Here is a 19,183-nt window from a genome sequence, read left to right on the forward strand (position 1 = left end):
GGGGGGGTGCGCCGGGCCGCCGGGGGCCGGCAGTGCTGGGCGGGCCGGGGGTGGTCGGCCGGGGCCAGCCTGGGCCGCGCCTCCTCCCCCCACACTCCCCCTTACCTGTTTCAGGCTTCCCGCGAATCAAATGTTCGCGGGAAGCAGGGGAGGGGGCGGAGACGGGGCGTGGGCGGGGCTGGGGCCCCGTGGAGTGTCCTCCATTTGGAGGCACAAAATATGGTAACCCTACTCTATACCATCTCCAAGGGAGACCACTCAAGCGCACACATACAGAAAGAGTGCCTGCGATGACTCAGAGGCAAGGTTGCTGCCTTTGCAGGGTTGGCAAGGTAGCTCTAAAGCATCTAGCTGGCAGTATCATTCAGGCATTCTTCCAGTAGAGCATTAGCATTACCTGACCAGACGAGTATCTAATTGGGTCATTCTGGCAGTGCTAGAGAAAGAGCAAGCTCAAGAAACAAGGCAAGGAGGGAAATGCAGGGCATATAGTAACTACGACGTATTCGTCTAGCGCCTTCTAGCTAAGCCCCCAAAGTGCTCAACCAACAACAGTTTTTGTGAATTCAGCCAGGCAGGTAAAGGGATCAGTTTACTCACCACTGAAGTGCAGTCAGCACTGCAGTGAAACAGGACAATTATCTAACAGCCCACAGCAACCTTGCAACTGTGGAGCTGCAAGTGAATGGGGGAGGAGAGGAAGCAGAGTCCAATCACCTAAATTGAGATTTGGACATAACACCCCCCTTTTATGAAGAGTTTCATTGACATTTCAAGATTGCAAATATTCAGGGCTTTGTCTTTACGTTGTATCTGACAGAAGCTTCACAAGCAGCAAACCACCACCTAGCATCGGGGTGGGGCACTGTGTTGAGTAGAGTGAGAGGAGAGAGGACGCCCTACTCCAGGGCTTTTCATGTATTTAGGCTACTGAAGTGTTATTTGTACCTATTACTTCCTACATTGCATCGTATTGCTCTGGAAAATTCCATCAATCTGCTAAAATGTGAGGTCTACAAAGTAGGAAGATGATGACAGAATGTTGCTGATCAGACAAATCAAATCATTTATTCCTGAGCCATGAACGAAATGATCAGGGGCAATATTTCTTCAATTGTCAATTTTTTTTCTGGATTTCAAATCCTGGACATGCTTCGCATGCACTAGATTCTTGGTTTGTAACCGGCTTGGAGGGGCTTTGAAGATGTACAGTGCTAAGTATCATTATTTTAAACATATTGCGGGGCTAATTTGATGTCGGGTATGAAGATGAGCCCCTCCTCCAATAGAGCTAGTTCATGATGCTGGATTCACAGTCCCCTCTAAAAGCCAGCTCAGTGGTAAAGTAGAAGAATAGCAGCACATCCTCAGCTTGGAATGCTGGGAGCCTCAATGCAGCTACATCGTCTCCACAAGGATGTGGTATGCATCCACAGTGGGGTTTGTTTCGCTTTAACGATACTGATACAGCTTAAGTAGTACAACTTGCTTAAACAAGCCCCAAGGAAGACTTAAGATAGCACAAAATAGACTGGAAGGGCCAAGTTCACTCTCAACTACACGATATTCCACCAAAGGAGAAAATCCAAGCTCCTACTCAACGTACCTGCTCCTACACAAACATTAATTTAATTGTCAGACAATTGAATGCACCTATTATTGGCTATATGGACAGTAAACACATGATGAAATCCCCCACAACCTCTGATTGGGACAGACTAACCAACCCTTGCATACATTCTAATCTTGACCAGGCAAGGTGAGAAATACCTTTTATTATGTCTGAGATTCTTAAACTTGTTTACACACAGGGGTTGCATCAATTTAATTTGAAATCATTTTAGTTACACTTGTGAAACCTTGGGGGGGGGCACTCCATTGGTTTAAACTTTATTTATATCCGTTTAGCTTGCGCTTGTATGACACAAACTACACAGATATAAACCAACAGAGTGCCCACACACAAAGTTACACCAGTTTAACTAAGGCAGTTTTAAAATCACCGATTGTTCAACTGTACAATGGTATTTAGCCCAGACCTTAAATTTTTGAAGTCGTTCATATCACCCCTTTCCAAACAAAGCTGAACTTTGCAGAGAAGCAACACTAACAGCCTGGAAGGCAGCAGTGAACGACAAATTATAAATAGGAGGCAGTTTCAGACAGAGTCTGGAAATGGATGCTGAGCGATTGCAATGTCAGATCAACTTTGCAGCTCAAAGTATCAGAGTGGGGCCAGGTTTAGTTTTAGCCTGAAAAGGCAATGACACAGAAAAGGCTAATGGCAGGTGGTCATTCCACATTCTGTACATTTCACAAAGATTTACGACCAAGGCTGAATGCTGGAAAAGCAAAGCCGACGTTGCTCTAGTGTCCCTCTGCAAGGTCAGCTTATTGTATTGTGGAAATGTTGGGAGCGAAACTCAAAGTTAGGGGTGAGGTTCAATTTTTCCAGTTACAGCAGGATTTAAATCCCTTTGTTAGGAGTGAAAACAAAGTGAGTACCAAGACCAAAGTTACACCATTTGCTTTTAGGATAAAGATTTCGTTTTCTACACAGTTTCAAATAAGTCCACTCTGTGACCAAGGAGTTGAAATGACTCTTGAATTTTTAGGGCTGGGTGTAAAAAATTTCAGAACTTAACTTACAAACATCTGCTTTAACACCTGAAACTTGAAATGGATTTAAATCTAACCAGAGGCCCATTCACAAGATTCCCCCCCCAAAGAACAGAATTAGTATCCATTCGTAAATCTTGCATTCATTACAAAACAAGATCAAATGCCAAAGTTTTGAACACTGGAGTTGTGATTTTTATAATATAAACAGCTCTTGATAGAGGAAAACAAGATGCCTAGCCAGAGGCGCTCCAAGCTCAGCACAGTCCAATGAACTCAGGAGCACAACAAAACCAGCACCTTCCACAACAACTTGAATATTGGCATGCAATGGAGAACCCTGCAACCACTACACACAAGGAGTACTGCTACTTCACACCAGCGGATGCACATTAGCAGACTTCCTATTCTGCCCTTCTGGGCTTCTCAGGAGTTACACGGAAAGAGGGAGGAAGGAACACTGAGGCATCCATAACCTCTACAGGGTACTGAGGGGTAAAAAATAAGTGTCCTAGGAAACTTCCAAGCTCTGAAAGAGACTGATGGTTGTAGGAGCAGGGATGATTTGGGGCAGGGCAATCTCCCTTCCCCTCCATTTTCAAGGCTTTTTAGTTATCAGTTAAGAGCCTACAAATGCTCCTGTCTGGGTCTGCACAGAGCTACCGCTAGACAGGTTACCTGTACACCCGTTCAAGCTGAAGGTACAGAATGAGTCCCACAACAATGGCTCTGGGATTTGTAAAGTTCATACAGGTTCCTGGGAATTTGTAGTCCAGGGCACGAGACTGCAAGAGTGCACCTCCTAGCGTACCCCTGCTGCGCCTACCCTCAGGGAACATTTGAAATTAACTCCAAACCCAGATCCCTGGAATCAGAATTGGCTCCTTCAGCATGTTAAAGCTGTATCATCATCACTAAGCCAAGCAGCCTCATTCATTGCATGGAAGATTTTGTTCTTGAGAAAAACAACAAAATATTCCTCAAAGGGTCCTCCATTTCTGTTTTGAGTTACACCCTTCCCCAGTCCTCTGAAAAAGGTTTTTTTCTGCATAAGTTATAGCCCGTGTAACTCTGCCCTCTCACCCCTAGCTTAGAAGAGAATTATCTTGTAAAATCTGTAATTAAAAAAAAATAAAATCTCATTTGGGTGGTGTTTCACTTTTTGACAATTGTTCTAATACACATACTTCTACCATGCCAGCTTTTCAGACCTGCTGCATGCACTAATCCTCAATAGAGAGCTAGATCATGGGACTATTTTTATCGAGTTGAAGTGCTACATTTTTTAGTGGTTAGTGATGATCTCGATGTGTTATGGCCTCTGTGAGAACCTTGGTGAGTGCCATACGAGCCACACTCCACCTAATCGGCACTTTCAAAAGAGTCTCTAGCCCTCTTTAAGAAGTGAGGTTTTTACTCACGAAAGCTTATGCCCAAATAGATCTGTTAGTCTTTAAGCTATGCATCCGAAGAAGTGAGGTTTTTACTCACGAAAGCTTATGCCCAAATATATCTGTTAGTCTTTAAGGTGCCACCAGACTCCTTGTTGTTTTTGTAGCCCTCTTTGTTACTCTGCAAAAATATAAACTGAACACTAGTCTTGGAAGTTTATCACAGACACTTCTGCCTATTTCATGTTATAGACTTTATGGTAATCTCATTCAGGCTTTAACAGCAACAGAACTCTGCATTCAAATATCAACCCTAACCTTTCAACTGGTTCCTATAGCTCAGGCTTCAGATGTGCTATGACATAGCTGTAAATCAGCAGAGCATTCCAGGTATTCTGTGTGAGAAGCATCACACAACACGTTCTTATGCAAGATTCCAATATCACCTGCTGGCATAAGGAGCAGTATTTACGCAGGTCAGTCATAAGGCCTTCAATGTGTCTTCATATTAGGGCACAGTATTGTTACACCCACCCAGCACCTTAAAGATTTATTTGCCACAGGCAAAAAGAATGCTTCCTGTAGAATCCAAGCTTACATTTAAAAAAATAATAATTTATAGTGGTGAAAGTAAATTTCCAAGCATCATTTGAGTGTAAACAAACACAGTGCTCCTCTTCTGAAATCTGCAGACAGCATTACTGTTACTGCTCAAAGATTTCTGAAGCAGCAATAGACTTAGGCCTTGGCTACACTTACCCGGTAGTTCGGCGGCGAGCGATCGAACTTCTGGGTTCGACTTATTGCGTCTAGTCTGGACGCGATAAGTCGAACCCGGAAGTGCTCGCCGTCGACTGCGGTACTCCAGCTCGGCGAGAGGAGTACCGCGAAGTCGACGGGGGAGCCTGCCTGCCGAGTGTGGACCAAGGTAAGTTCGAACTAAGGTACTTCGAACTTCAGCTACGTTATTCACGTAGCTGAAGTTCCGTACCTTAGTTCGAATTAGGGGGGTAGTGTAGACCTGGCCTTAAGGGACCAGAGTCATCAGTAGAGCCCTGCAGATATCCGTGGATTTACTTTATATCCGCAGATATCCGCATCCAGATCTGACATGGATACAAATTTTGTATCCGCACAGGGCTCTACTTGTCAGTTTTCAGAGCTGCTACTGAGAAAGCTGGGGATATCAGTGAAATTGACAACAAAAAATCTCATCAATTTCACTTTGTTCCTGCTTGGGAAAGCTCTGAGCAGCAGCAGAAACAGACAGGGCATCTATTTACTATTGAGGGCTGAATGGAGGCTGGAAAAGGAAGTAGCATAGATGGACTTCCCCCAACACTGGTGTCAGTATGCTGGAGAAGGAAGAGAGATACCCCTGCCCATCTTCCTCCCAGCAAGTAAACTGGGGGTGCAACAGAGTGGGGGGGAATGGGACTACAAAGGATGTCTCCTCCCCCCTACCTTCCAGCAGCTGGATAAGGGGTATGAGTGCTGGCTTCAAAATGTAACACCTACTAGCTAGAGGACGATATAAAATATGCTGCCCCTAAAGAAGGGCCAAGAAAAGCATCCTGGTAGGAATTCCCTAGTAGATGGGGGAGAAAGGGTGTTGGCTTCTCACTGGCCACTGTCCTGGACAGGAAGTTCCCAGTTTGGTTTCAGTATGTGGTTAATTTTAGTCCTCTGGCTATTAAGTGCCAGGCAAAATTTCCAAGCCTACTTGTGGGCACATGGACAGGTGTATGGAGGCAGGTGTAAGGGACTGAGGACAGCTAAAAAAAAAAAAGGCCTGAACATGATTTAACATAGCAAAGAAAAGATGATGTGGAGTGAATGCAGAAAGGAAAAAAAGTATTCCAAAAGCTAAAAAAATTGAGTGAATTGGGCTGGTCACATAGTATTCAGTGATTATTCTTCACATTTCATCAGTCCTTGTCCAATTAAATTCGTCTGACCAATACGTCTCTGGGGTATTCAGCTACACCCACAGCTGCTCAAACAGTAGTTAGAGAATGTCTGACGAACAGCAGTAAAAGATATCAAATCAGACACATTTCTTTCCTACTATTCAACCAGCTCTAGTAGTAAGTTATATTTTTAACAATTTATCAAATAGAAATTTGATGAACAATGTTATAATTAAGTAGAGAACAACCAGTACAGCACTATTTAATTTAAATTGCTGGAATCACAGCTTGGAGAAGTGGCTTTGTGCACGTGTGATGGCACAGGTATGTTTCACCTTGACTAGCAAACCAGTCCTCTGACTTGTAGGAATTGAATATGTTTCAGTGATAGAGCCATCTAAGCCTAAATTATATTAAGCTGGATGAATAGGCAAAACTTAATTTAAAGGTGTAGAGGCCAAAACAGAACATGCAAATGTGACGTCTGAATACTTAGCCAAATATACCCTTCACTACTTCGTACATACCTCCCCCTGAGAGCCTCCTGGCTGCTGTGAGAATGGGGAGGTGTCTTCATTACACTACCTTTCCCTTCATCTCGAATTTTTGGGCTCCCCTTTGAACTGCACTCCCTTCATAAATAGCTCTAGTGCCTGCTGCTGCTCAGAGTTCTCCTAAACAGCTATAGCATAAAGCCGGCCCAAAACTTTTGTTCCACTAATGCCCTCGGGGTTCCGAATGGCAGCAATGAAAGTGCTACAAGTCTTAATTTCACTCTGCTGCTGCTTGGCCAAGTTCTGAAGAAGATCAGCACAGGCACTGGAGGTGCCTACAAGACCCAAAACCACGCAGTGGTGTCTACGGTCAGAAAGTTGTCTTCACAACAAGGAGAACTAGAAACATTTTTTAAAGAAAGTTTAAAGTTTTGCTGAAATTGATTGCTGAGTCCCACCTCCCACTCACCACGAATAGTTTTGAGTCCTGCTACACAGCATGCCTAAACTATTTGAAAATAAAGTCTAAATGAAATTGGTATTTCTAATTCTCCAGCTGAAATGGAGGCTTTGCTGATGAGTAAGTTAATGACACTAGCTGTTTCCACACATTATATCAGAGAATTTTTCACTTGACCAGTGCTCAAAGAGCCGGGAAGCTACTTTCCATCCTGCTTAAAAATACTAAAAAATGATCATAGCAAGAATTTTTATATTGAACACATGAAAAGCTACTGAAGGTTTACGTGATGAGTTTGGCTGATGTTAACCCAAAAACAGTTTTACAGTCACTGGGCTAAGTGCACAACTTCAACTGAAGTCTACTTTGAGTTACAGCATCCATAACTGAGATCAGAATTTGGCCCTCAGATCAGACTCACATACCACACATGACACTTCTCAGAAAGATGGCCACCGCCAGCTGGAGGCTCTGTAATGCCACTTGTAATTTCAAAGGTCATTTTCAAAATACAGTTTCACAGTTATATAGCAAAGAGTAGGTCTCCCCAAGTACATACAGCTATGACTATCCAAATGGAAAAGTGCAAGCTTCAAATTTACTCTGTATGAAAGCAATAAAGTGTGTGAAGCCACTGAGTGCTTCCAGTGAAACTAAACTAATATTATTTTGTGTGGCCTGTGACATTTATATATGAAGATGTAAAATCACGCAAGAATGAAATGGCAGAAAGTTGAAACTCACATTCTTAACTTGCGTAAACCAATGAGCTACCAGCGGTTCTCAAACTGGAGTCCACAAACCCCTGGGGGTCAGTGAGTCATGTCCGAGGCCACTGACCCCATTGCAACTCCTCCCCCTCCCTCCCAGTGCCTCCTGCACACCGCGGAACAGCTGTTCAGCAGTGTGCAGGAGACACTGGGAGGGAGGGGGAGGAGAGGGGATGGGGCATGCTCGGAGGGAGGAAAGAGGCTGGGAAGAGGAGGGGCAGGGGTTGAGCAGGGGCAGGATAAGGTGGGGCCTTGGGGCAAGGGGTGGAGACGAGGTGGGGCCTGGGGCCTAACAGGGGTTGAGCATCCCAGGGGAAAATTAGAAGCCGTCTTGGAGCGCCGCGAAAATTTTTAACACAAAATGGGGGGTCTTCAGGTTGCTAAAGTTTGAGAACTGCTGAGCTAGACAAACCTCTGCTTGTACTGAAAGTCTCATTTTAACTCCTTGAACACAAGCACCTCGTTTGCCTAAACATACTTGCTTTAATGGAAAAGAAAACATTTCCTACCAACTACCCCGGCAACAAAGCAGACTTGTTCCAATTAACAGAATCCCCGTCCTCTTTACGTAGCCATTTGGTTTTACAAGTGTACGCGCACATCATTCACCCTATACCGTCTGCCCTAAATCTCTCTCCAAAATATGTTTTTAATGCCAATAAAAATAACCGTATTACAGAAATATTCAGACTGTATTATACTCTATTTGTTGTAGCTTTTGTCAACACACTAGCTGTTTGTCAGGCCCTTCAACTTACTTTGGCTTTGAGGGATGGCTTTACACTATCCAGAGTGTCATCTTCCAAATAGGAAAGAAAACATCCTGTGACCCATATACTCAATACCAAAACACCATCACTCAGATTTTCAGATATATTTAAGGTTACACATGCATTATCATTTGATATAAATCTGTCAGGTGCAACATGGTTTACATCAGTCAGCATCAACTTTATCATATATAAACAGCGTTCCATGAATTTATAATATATACAAGAACGTTTAGTCTGGCATCACAGTGAAAAACGGCAACACTCTAACGCGGGAGGGGGAAACTAGCGCAAAGTTTATTAGCAATCAAAATATCACCTCCCTTCCTGCAAATCTTTACTCATACAATTAAGCCTCACACTTGTGTTGTCTCATTTGTTTCACTTTGACTACTCACATATCTAAGAACTATTCTTATGGATAAGTTAACAGTTTACAATATCAAGCTCTAAATGTTATTCTTCACTGTGTTATCCAACACTTTGTTAGTCACTAAGATAGAATCCTTTCCATATACAAATTGAAGTTTGGGTGCTGTCTGCTGATCGCTGGTCCCTCATTCAATAAATCTGATCTCATGGTAGAAATAATTTATCATCAATGTCTGAAAACTCGGACAACACATAGAATATCAGGGTTGGAAGGGATCTCAGGAGGTAACTCCCTGCACAAAGCAGAACCAATCCCCAGATCCCTAAATGGCCCCCTCAAGAATTAAACTCACAACCCTGGGTTTAGCAGACCAATGCTCAAACCACAAGTAGCGATATGCTTAATTACAAGCTTTTTCTGGAGGTCTGTATTGCAAGCGTCAGCAAGGTGATATAATAATTTCCTCGAACTGTGGCAACAATTCCATCTTGGACTCCAAAAGAACCTCTCCTTCCAACTCTACCATGCTACATCCACCACTAATTCAATTTTCCTCTATCAAATACTTTTTACACCCTAAACTCTTCAATAACTACTTACATAACGGTTGTTGCTAGAGTCCATGGGATTATCCATTATTACCACCAAGATAATTAAAGTAGAAGTACAAATGTTATATAGCTTATGAGGTACAACTTATTAAATAAAACTATATCAGAAAAATGTGAATTATGGATTTTCACTACAGTGTCAATTGGTGTTTTCCACAATACCATAGCTAAAAAACTCCTTTAATACCTGTACACTCAAGCAATCAAACTGGCCCAGAGGAGGAGACGGGCTAATAAGGATATGTCAAAGCACGTCACCTTTGGTCATGAGGAAATATGAACGCAGACCACAGCCTACATCCAGATCAGAAACGGTCACATTGCTTGAACAGAGTTGCTAGGTGTCCCAAATATTTCAGTTCACAATACTAACCAAACCAAGACAGGAGCTACTACACAACTCAACTATTGTTGCTTTTTTGTGCCACCATAGTCAGCATATTCTTTATAAAACCATAATTTCAAAGTCTTATCACTTGACCACAAAAATCTAACGCAGTGATAGTTCGTCTACAAGGTCTCAGCCAGTGCAAGAAACAAGAACTTTTAAATACAATTTAAAATAAACCTGACTTCACTGACAAAAGCAACCAGCTGTAATTTCAGATGCTCTGCTAAGCTTCTTGCCAGTCATTTTAAACATATAGCTGCCTCACTGTTGTACCAGGGTACCACAGATCTGACATTAATACACTATATCATGTAACACGTTGCATTACATAGGCACAACGTAAGCTAAGGGACGAATTGGGCTTGATTCTGAATTTCCAAGATTTTGACATTTTAAGGCTAGCCTCTAAGGTTACTTTTGCGTAGTTTGCAGTACATCTGGATTTATATTAATAGAATCCATGTTGCTTATCTGAGACTTTGGCACCTTGTGGTCTCTGCAAAGGTTGCCAAGAAAAAAAAATTTTGGAAGTCAAAAGTATCAGGGCAACTCCCACATGGTAGATACGAGGAGGCAGACAAGAGCCCATTTTGACCTTGCAAAAATGGCAACCCCCAAGTTTTCCAAGTACAGTAGTTATTTCTAGACATGAAAAACACAGTCCTAGAGCTGAAACAGTTTCTACATATAAAGTTTCAAGAAATCAGAGTTGTCAATTTCTCTCTCTGCTGTAAGATTGGACAGCCAGCCCAGCACTCTATCTGGCTCATTTAGCTGCTCTATTTCTTTGTGAGATTTTACAATAATCAAACTGCCTGATTTTTAAAATAGCCAGAGCAGCTCGTATGTTATTGCACTAGATGCTATAGGGTCCCTTCTGTAGGTACTGACAGAGACATATATGCAAAATGGACCTCTCTCACACCAAAGCCTTGTTTATTTCACTTTGTTCGTAAACATCTTAAGACCCAGATATAGGCATTGCCCGTAACAATGGCCAATCTGATCTTGCCCTCTCCTGCAAGAAACTGACAAGATATTTGAAAGCTTTGTTTTCTTTCTCCTCAGTGATTCCCTCCCTACCCCCCCACCCCCTCAAGACAGTGCACTGAGCCAAGTCTCTACAGTCTTATGTTGTTCTCCGCCTGGGTTCTCGGGAAGGGAGTATTATTTGTTACTGGTGGAAAGAAAACCCATGTGGCTGTTATTAGGGGAGGGAAGGCAATGTAGCCTAAGGCATGGAGAGTGAATAGTGGCATGGTAGGGGTGTAACCTGCTGCAAGGAGAACATTACATTGAGGGAGAATGAAATTTGATGAGCGAGGAGGATTCTTTGTACATAGCGCTAGGCAGTGATCAGTAGTTATTCCAGAGTGGGACTGTAAGGGGCAAGGTGGGGGGAAGAGAAGGAGAGGATTATCTTAGTCTGGGCAATAGGCTGGAGGAAGGTTATTACATTGTGCAGCGCAGCAAAGATTACTTAACACGGGAAGTTGACGGGGCAGATTTTGTTTCAGGGGATGAGGGGTCCTTAGATACAATTACCTGGAGAAGAGCTACCAGGAATACGACCTGGTGAAGGTGTCCACCACCCCAGCCAGGAAGGTGATGGGACAGCACCCCTTGACCCTTACTACCTCCCATCTCCACAGCTGGTACTTGACATAGGGCAGTGAAGAGCCAAGTACCTGTCTGTGAGATTGGGAGATAGCAATTACTCTGCCCTTGTCGGGGAAGTTACCTCTCAGACACCATCACCTGGTAATGCCCAGGGCATAACCAGCCTGTCCCCCAGGAGTCAGCCACACGAAAGTGGGCATCAAGCCCAAGAAGTCCTGGCCCCTGGGGAGTGGAACAGATCACCTACCGGGGAAGGAGGTGACAGCCATGGGGATGGGTTGGGAGATCAGTGTGGGGTGGCCCTATGGGGTAAGTCCAGAGAAGTCTGGGAGAGAAAAGTCCCCTAGGGGTTCCAATCACAGAGGGAGAATCATTCAGGGGGTGAAGGTACAGAGGGAAGGCCCCCTGGAGGTGCCAGTCCTAGGAGAGATCCGAGGGGTCCCAGCCCCGGGGGAGTGACAGCCCAGGGAGAGAAGGTCTCGCTAGTGTCTGTCCCATGGGGATCTTGGAGAGAGGTTCTCCCGGGGAGATGGAGGTCCGTTGCCAGGATGTCAGTTTCATGGGGATTGGGCGCGGGGGTGCAGTCCCAGGGGGCAGTCCGAATCGGGCGCGGGGAGGGGGCCCGGTCCCTGGGGGCAGTCCAGACCGGTGTCCGGGCCGGGGGTGTCAGAACCGGGCAGGGGAGGGGGGCCGGTCCCCGGGGGCAGTCCGGGCCCGGGGCCGGGGCGGGGGGGGGGTCAGGACCGGGCGCGGGGAGGGGGTCCGGTCCCTGGGGGCAGTCCGGACCGGTGTCCGGGCCGGGGGGGTGCCAGGACCGGGCGCGGGGAGGAGGTCCGGTCCCGGTACCTGGTGCAGCGCTGTCAGCCCGTCCACGTTGGCCGTGTTGATGCGGGCGCCGCGGGCCAGCAGGCGCTTCACCTCCTCGGCGTCCCCGCTGGAGCAGGCGGCCAGGAACACGGCGCCCTCTTCGAAGCGGACGCGGGGGGCCCCCCCGCCACGGTGCCGGCCCCGGGCGCCCACCGGCTCCAGCTCGGTCAGCGAGCCCTTCCAGCGCCGCAGCTGCTCGGCCCGCCGCAGCCGCGCCGACTCGGCCCGCTTCACCCCCAGGTGCCCCGGCTCCGACATCGCCGCCGCACTGAGGAGCAGGGACCGCAGCCAGCTTCACCCCGGAGGAGAGCGCAGCGCCCCCGGCGCCATGTTTACTACTCCTCGGCCGCACCGCGCAGGCGCCACCGCCCGGAAGCACCATGGGCCACGTAGTTCCCCCAGGCCCTCCGACACCGGCCCTGCGCGGACTACAACTCCCAGACTCCTCCGCGCCCAGGAGCCGCGCCTGTCCTTTCCGCCCGGTCGTGCACAGCCCCCTTCGGACTACAACTCCCAGACTTCCAAACGGAAAGAGCAGCGAGACTGCAGCCTCCGGAACCGGAAGCACTTTCCCTTTCTTGCGGGCTGGGCAGCCGCATCACTTCCGTCTTCCTCTGCAGCCCCTGTTGAATCCAGTTCCCCCCGCAGTAATTCATGACCCACAGCCCAGCGGGGAATATACAGTCAATCACTTTCCCCAGCGTTGGGCCTGGGGAAAGCCAGGTCCCAGGCATGCAAAGTTGAGGCTGTTCCAAACATGGGGCTTTAGGCTGGCTAACAGCCCCTCGTGCCAAGGGTTGTCCCTTGTTTCTGCATCTCTGTACAGCAAGATCAGGAGTTGCTGAGTGCTGCAAAAAGCGGCAAGAAATACCCTGTAAATGCAGGTGAGTACTGCGTATTATTGCTACTAATGGTGACAGTGATAATATCTGGAGGAGGGGTAGGGCAGGGGTGCTAAGAAAACTGCCCCATATTTTTGCACTACAACGTTAGCAGCCCTAGGCGTCTGTTACACCATGGCATCGTATTTTGCCTCCTGGGGGTGTCTTGTCGAAACAGTCTCCAATTGTGGATTTTCTAAGTGCGATACATTTTAAAATCTATTTCTTTGAATGTAAAAAAACCATCTGTTAAGGCTGCACAGTTAGGCCTTGAGCCTGCAAACACGTCCACACAGACGGCACTTTAAGCACATTACTGGGCCCACTGAAATTTGTGGGATTAGGGCCTAAAGCATTCAAAAGGCCGGAAATGTCGATGCCGAACTGCAAATGCTTGCCTAACTTTACATGAGTGGTCCCATTGAAACCAATGGATATATTCACATGCTTAAAGATAAGCATGTGTATAACTGTTTGCAGGATCAGTGCCTAAAGGCGCACATACAAACTTCCTCTGCCTCCTCATAAGTGTGCATCATGATCCAGTTTTTAATTACTCAATAATGAATTGTAATAACTTAATATAACATGTTCTTTCTTTTTGTCTTCTGTTTGATCAGTAGGAACATTTGATTGAAAGGAGGAACTTCATTGTGTAGAAATGAACCCACTCATGCACCTTATTCCGAATTCAGTACACTCCCTTTGATACATCACATCTGTTTGTAGTGGGAATATTTTTAAGGTTACAAACTGAGAAAGAAGGAGCAGCAGATTAATTTTTAAGTAACAAAGTTCCTATTTTCATGAACAACAACAACAAGTAGAGACGGAAAAAAAGAAAACAGAACATATTCGATCAGAGCTGAATTGTTTCAAAACAGAATATTTTTCAGTTTTCCGTTAGGAGTCTGTGACTACATTTTATTCAATAGTTTCAGTATGTTTCTGTTACATATACAATAGAACCTCGCCGACACGAACACCAGAGTTACAAACTAACTTGTCAACTGGTCCACACACCTCATTGGGAACCGGAATTACGCAATCAGGCAGCAACAGAGCGGGGGGGGAAGCAAATACTGTGTGACTAAACAAAATGGCAAGCAGTAGGAAGCGCAAACGTGTCACACTTTCAATTGACACAAAACTAGAAATATTAAAAAAACTCGACAGTGGTGTTAGCCTCAGCAACATAGCAGTAGAATATGGTATCGGGAAATCAACCATCACCGATATTCGGAAAAGCCAGGAAAAAATAAAGCAATTTGCAAAAGAAGCCAAAGACAACGGAACAGTAAAAACTAGGTGTATTGTACGCAAAGCTGCTGATGATGCTTTTGATAAGGCAATGCATCTGTGGTTTGCACAAGAGAGATCAAAAGGCACTCCTATAAGTGGTGTCATGGTTACCGAGAAGGCAAAGTTACTCTACCGAGAAATGTATCCAGACAAAGGTGAGAACCATTTTAAAGCAAGCACAGGGTGGCTTTGTCGGTTCAAAAATCGGCATGGAATACGGCAGTTGAGGATGCAAGAAGAGTTTCTAACAAGTGACTGGAATGCTGCAGGTGTATTTAAAAACATTTTCAAATCATTTATTGAACAGCACGAACTTACCCGGGACCAAGTGTTTAACTGCGACGAGACGGGCTTGTATTGGCGCCTGCTTCCAAACAAGACTCTGGCAGACAATTCAGAAAAACAGGCAAAGAATTTCAAATCCAGTAAAGATCGGGTCACGCTGATGGCTACTGCTAATGCAAGTGGGGATTTCCGTCTCCCATTGGTGTTCATTCATAAAAAGGCGAAACCTTGCTGCTTTGCAAACGTCACTATGTCAGCTCTACCTGTCCATTACTACAGCCAGCGCTGTGCTTGGATGGATAAAGGCATTTTCTCCGACTGGTTTTTTAAACACTTTGTTCCGCTTGTGAAAGACTACCTTACCTCAAAATCGTTACCTATCCGAGCTGTGCTACTGATGGACAATGCTCCATCTCATCCTGCCATTGAAAATCTATTGACAGAAGATGGAAGCATTCGTTGTTTGTTTTTGCCACGAAATGTCACCAGCCTCATTCAGCCAATGGACCGAAGCATTCTGGAAAACATGAAATGTCGATACAAGCGAAACCTCTTACAGCGATTATTACTGGGATCAATGCAATTTGAATCTTACACAGATTTTTGTAAACAGCTGACAATCAAAGATGCTGTCTACATGTGTGCCGAATCCTGGAGTGAGATTAGCTCTGAGTCTTTGAGACGCTCATGGAATACACTTTGGCGGTGTATTGATAACACTGAACCAGATAATTTGGAAAACAATGAGCAGATGGAAATAAATCAACTAGATTTTTCTGAAGAGCGACAGCTTTTGGATATCACCACGGAGGAACAGGAGGAATGGCTAAACGCAGATAAACATGAGAACGGACACCCTATTCTTACCGACCATGAGATAATTGAATTGGTACGAGAAACAGCACAACCAAACAGTGACAGCGACAAGGAGGGGGAGAACGCCAAGAAGATCCCACACATGCAAGCAGAAGAGTGCTTCACTGCCTGTCTTCAATGGCTTGAACAACAGCCTGAAGCCACACCGATTAACCTAATGATGCTTCACAAGCTACGCACCTTGGCAGCAAAAAAGCTTGTTAGCAACCTCAAGCAAAGTACCATTAAAGATTTTTTCAAGTCTACATAGTTTATGCTGTAAAGTTAAGCAGGAAAGTTAAGTTTGGATACTTTTTTTTTTTAATTGTCATTATAAAGACTAGTGTCGGTACGTTTTGCGGCAGCATTTTTTTAGTGCTATTTGAATGGACTTTTAAATTGGTGGGCCTTTATGTTGGCTTTTTTATTTCATGGATAACTAACACTAAAAAAGAAGCAAGAGAAATTACTTAAAATTGAAATATAGTACCATGTTAAACGTAAACTACTAAAAAAAAGGGAAAGTTTAAAAAAAAAAAGATTTGACAAGGTAAGGAAACTGTTTCTGTGCTTGTTTCATTTAAATTAAGATGGTTAAAAGCAGCATTTTTTCTTCTGCACAGTAAAGTTTCAAAGCTGTATTAAGTCAATGTTCAGTTGTAAACTTTTGAAAGAACAACCATAAGGTTTTGTTCAGAGTTATGAACATTTTAGAGTTCGGAAGAACCTCCATTCAGAATGTGTTTGTAACTCTGAGGTTCTACTGTTTTGTACATTATGAGCTCCCTCTGGTGGCCAGAATTGGCATTTAACTTCCCTGTTACAAATCTATTTGACCAACGATCACTTTGCAGAGCCTATGGGGGTGTGAGCCTACCAGATGCTTAGCGTTCTGGCCTGATCCAGCAAAATACTTAAGCACTTCCTTAACTTTAAACATAGGGGTAGGCCCATTGATTTCAGTCTATTGTGCAGGATCAAACTCTTGTTGAACAATGGAGCTAACTACTCATGGTAATAAGCATTATGCTTCGTGTTAAGTGTTTCCAGTTTCAGGCCTTTCGTGGGGTGACTTTGATATAGGAGAGAGACCATGGTTTTAAATCTTGTTTTATTAAAATTCACTCTCCTGGTTGTCAGTGGTTCCCACATCTGTTGCCTCTTAATTGTTTTCTTATCTCTGTTTGCAAAAATCTCTATAATTCTGCAGTAATTGTGTTTTCAAAAAGGACTTTGGCTGTCAGTGTGACAGATATGGCAATTTCCTTAAATATCCTGGTCCAACCTTCTTGAATGAAGTTAAACCTTATTGAATTAACATTCAGTATCTTAGGAGTTCATTAGATTAAAAATGCAAATGTGTATGTAAAATTGTGGGATTGTATAGAACATCTCTAGGGAGGAAACATGGTTAAACGTTTACCCTAGGAAATGTTATGAGTGTCAAAGGACTCTTTGAAACAATGTCCTAGACAAACAAATTTAAGTGGGATTCGTAGGAAATATTTGGGAAAAGGTGAAGGCAACTTCGCACCTCTGGACCCAACCTTTGACACTGTGCTTTGAGGGAAAAAAGTAAAGCGGACCTGCTTAGGCGGTCTGAGTTTTCTGGGGAATTCACAGTGTAGACAGGGAGCTGCCCAGCCTGGAAAGTCATAGATTCTAAGCCCAAAAGGGGCCATTGTGATCAGCTAGTCCAGTGGTTCTCACAACAAATTTTTTGGTGTCCTCAGAGTGCAGCCACCAACTCTTGCTGGTGGTTGCTCTGATCATTTTTCCTAAAATACTTAATTAACTTTAGGAAAAACAAATAAATATGCACATATACACATCCAAATCATTGGAATTTATTTATATAGGGTTGTGGTTTTTTTTTTTTTTTTTGCAGACTCAATAATTAAAATAATGGACAGTTGTGTCTATTCTTTACTGGACCTAAACAGAATAGAAACACAAATAAGGTGTTTGCATGTTCTTGTCTTTTTTGTTGTTGTTATTTCTTTTGCTTTTTTGGTTGCTTTTTTTTTAAGACTTGCTAGCTAGTAAGTCTGCTGCTGTGAAAAGTGATACTTGTATATTAATATCATTTTTGACAGTCTCCAAGCTAGCTTCTAAGTCTTGTAGCCAATGATTTTAGTTTATTGTTAATTTATTATGTGATATTATGATTAACTAACATGTTACGTCATATATAATCATTGTATGTTCAATAGAGTTACGTTGTAGGATTATAAAAGTACAAGACTGATCAGTAGTTAGGAGGGATAATTTTGTATTAGGTATCTAAGTAAGTAGGGCTGGAACGCTTTTAGCTTAGCAATGCTAGGCTTAAGAAATGCTTGACATAAGTAAGTGACCAAAGAATGACCCTATGCCACAAGATTACGGGAAAAGATGTACTAATGGGTGATATGCCAATAAATTAACAGTAACAGTAGTGGTGTTAGTCACATTTTTCTAACACATGCCCTAACCACAGGGTTCACTATGTGTGTAAATCCTAATAATGTATAATCAGAATCACACTTTAAAAAGAGGGTGCCCAGATTAGGAAAATTGAGCTCCCTATGGGAAACTCCAGGAGGAACCATCCCTCTACTGATGATCAGTTGGCAAGGCAGCCATCAGACCTTAAGAATATCATTAAGGATGTGAGTATGGCTATATATGTAACTTGTGCATAGGTGTATAGAATTTCTATATGCTTAGGTAATCATAACTTTAACTGTAACTTTAATAAAACTTGGAAAACAGTCTAGACCTTGTACTTGTGAATGTCTGTGTGGTCATTATCCTTGGTCTTTGTGTTCCTAGAGATTCTAAATCAGAAGCAAGTACCAGAAGTGACTTTCACTCTATTAAGCTTGAAACTAGCCACCAGAGCCGAACCCACGGTGGTGTAATACAGCATTACTAAATTCACTTTAAATCATATCAAAGGGTACAGATTGGCACCCAGCGTAGAGCTCTAGAGAACACAGACTACATTAGACCCTATGGGTGTAATTAATACTATGGTGATCTGTGCGTTATAAGAACATGTAGCAAATTAGACTAAAGTGTGTTTAAGTGATGCCTAGACCTCTAGCTAAAGGTGAATTTCACCCCAAAACTGAAAGTTACTGTTAAACTCAAATATCTGCCAAGAGCAAAGTCCAAATTGTATAAATAATCAACAGTGGGAATGTTTAATTTTGCACTTATATGTACACATCCCTCCTGTGATTCCATCAGCCCTTTCCATGCCGAACAGTTCAGATCCCCCTGATCCCAGGTGTGTCACATTGTGTCCTGAGCATATAAAGTAGAGATGGTTAAACATTTTGTCATTAACACGTTTTTCACACAAAGTGACCGTCACAGACTCACAGATCGTGCCCACTCTTGGCCCCGTGCGGTCCGTGGGGGGTGCCCCTTTCAGTGCGACAGCCCTTCTCAGGGGTCCACTCTCTCTCGGGGTCAGGCCCCTCCACCTCCTGGAGCCGCACCTATCTGAGCCTTAGCACGTCTGTCTCTGCCGTGGGCCCCCTCAGGGAGTCCACTCGCTCTGGACCCCCGGGGCCTCCACCCCTGAAGGGGTTGAT

The 19,183-nt window shown here is 44.2% G+C and overlaps 2 protein-coding genes across 3 annotated transcripts in view; one reads left to right on the forward strand and one right to left on the reverse strand.

Moving 5' to 3' along the window:
• Positions 1–12,614, reverse strand: part of PPP1R12B (protein phosphatase 1 regulatory subunit 12B) — a 160,045-nt gene extending 147,431 nt beyond the window's left edge. The window contains 1 exon segment of the mRNA XM_034767616.1: positions 12,256–12,614. Coding sequence (XP_034623507.1) covers positions 12,256–12,534 — 279 coding nt within the window. The 5' untranslated portion in view covers positions 12,535–12,614.
• Positions 12,597–16,150, forward strand: LOC117875972 (jerky protein homolog-like). 2 transcript variants are annotated; one of them, XM_034767614.1, is made up of 2 exons: positions 12,597–13,160; positions 13,778–16,150. In XM_034767614.1, exon 2 carries the CDS (start codon positions 14,257–14,259, stop codon positions 15,868–15,870), a length of 1,614 nt encoding a protein of 537 aa, XP_034623505.1. In that variant the 5' UTR covers positions 12,597–13,160; positions 13,778–14,256; the 3' UTR covers positions 15,871–16,150. The 2 variants fall into 2 exon arrangements, with proteins under 2 accessions (XP_034623505.1, XP_034623506.1); XM_034767615.1 differs by having other exon boundaries at positions 13,781–16,150.
• Positions 16,151–19,183: the final 3,033 nt, after the last annotated feature.

This window comes from Trachemys scripta, chromosome 4 (genome assembly GCF_013100865.1).
Source record: "Trachemys scripta elegans isolate TJP31775 chromosome 4, CAS_Tse_1.0, whole genome shotgun sequence".
Taxonomy (NCBI): domain Eukaryota; kingdom Metazoa; phylum Chordata; order Testudines; family Emydidae; genus Trachemys; species Trachemys scripta.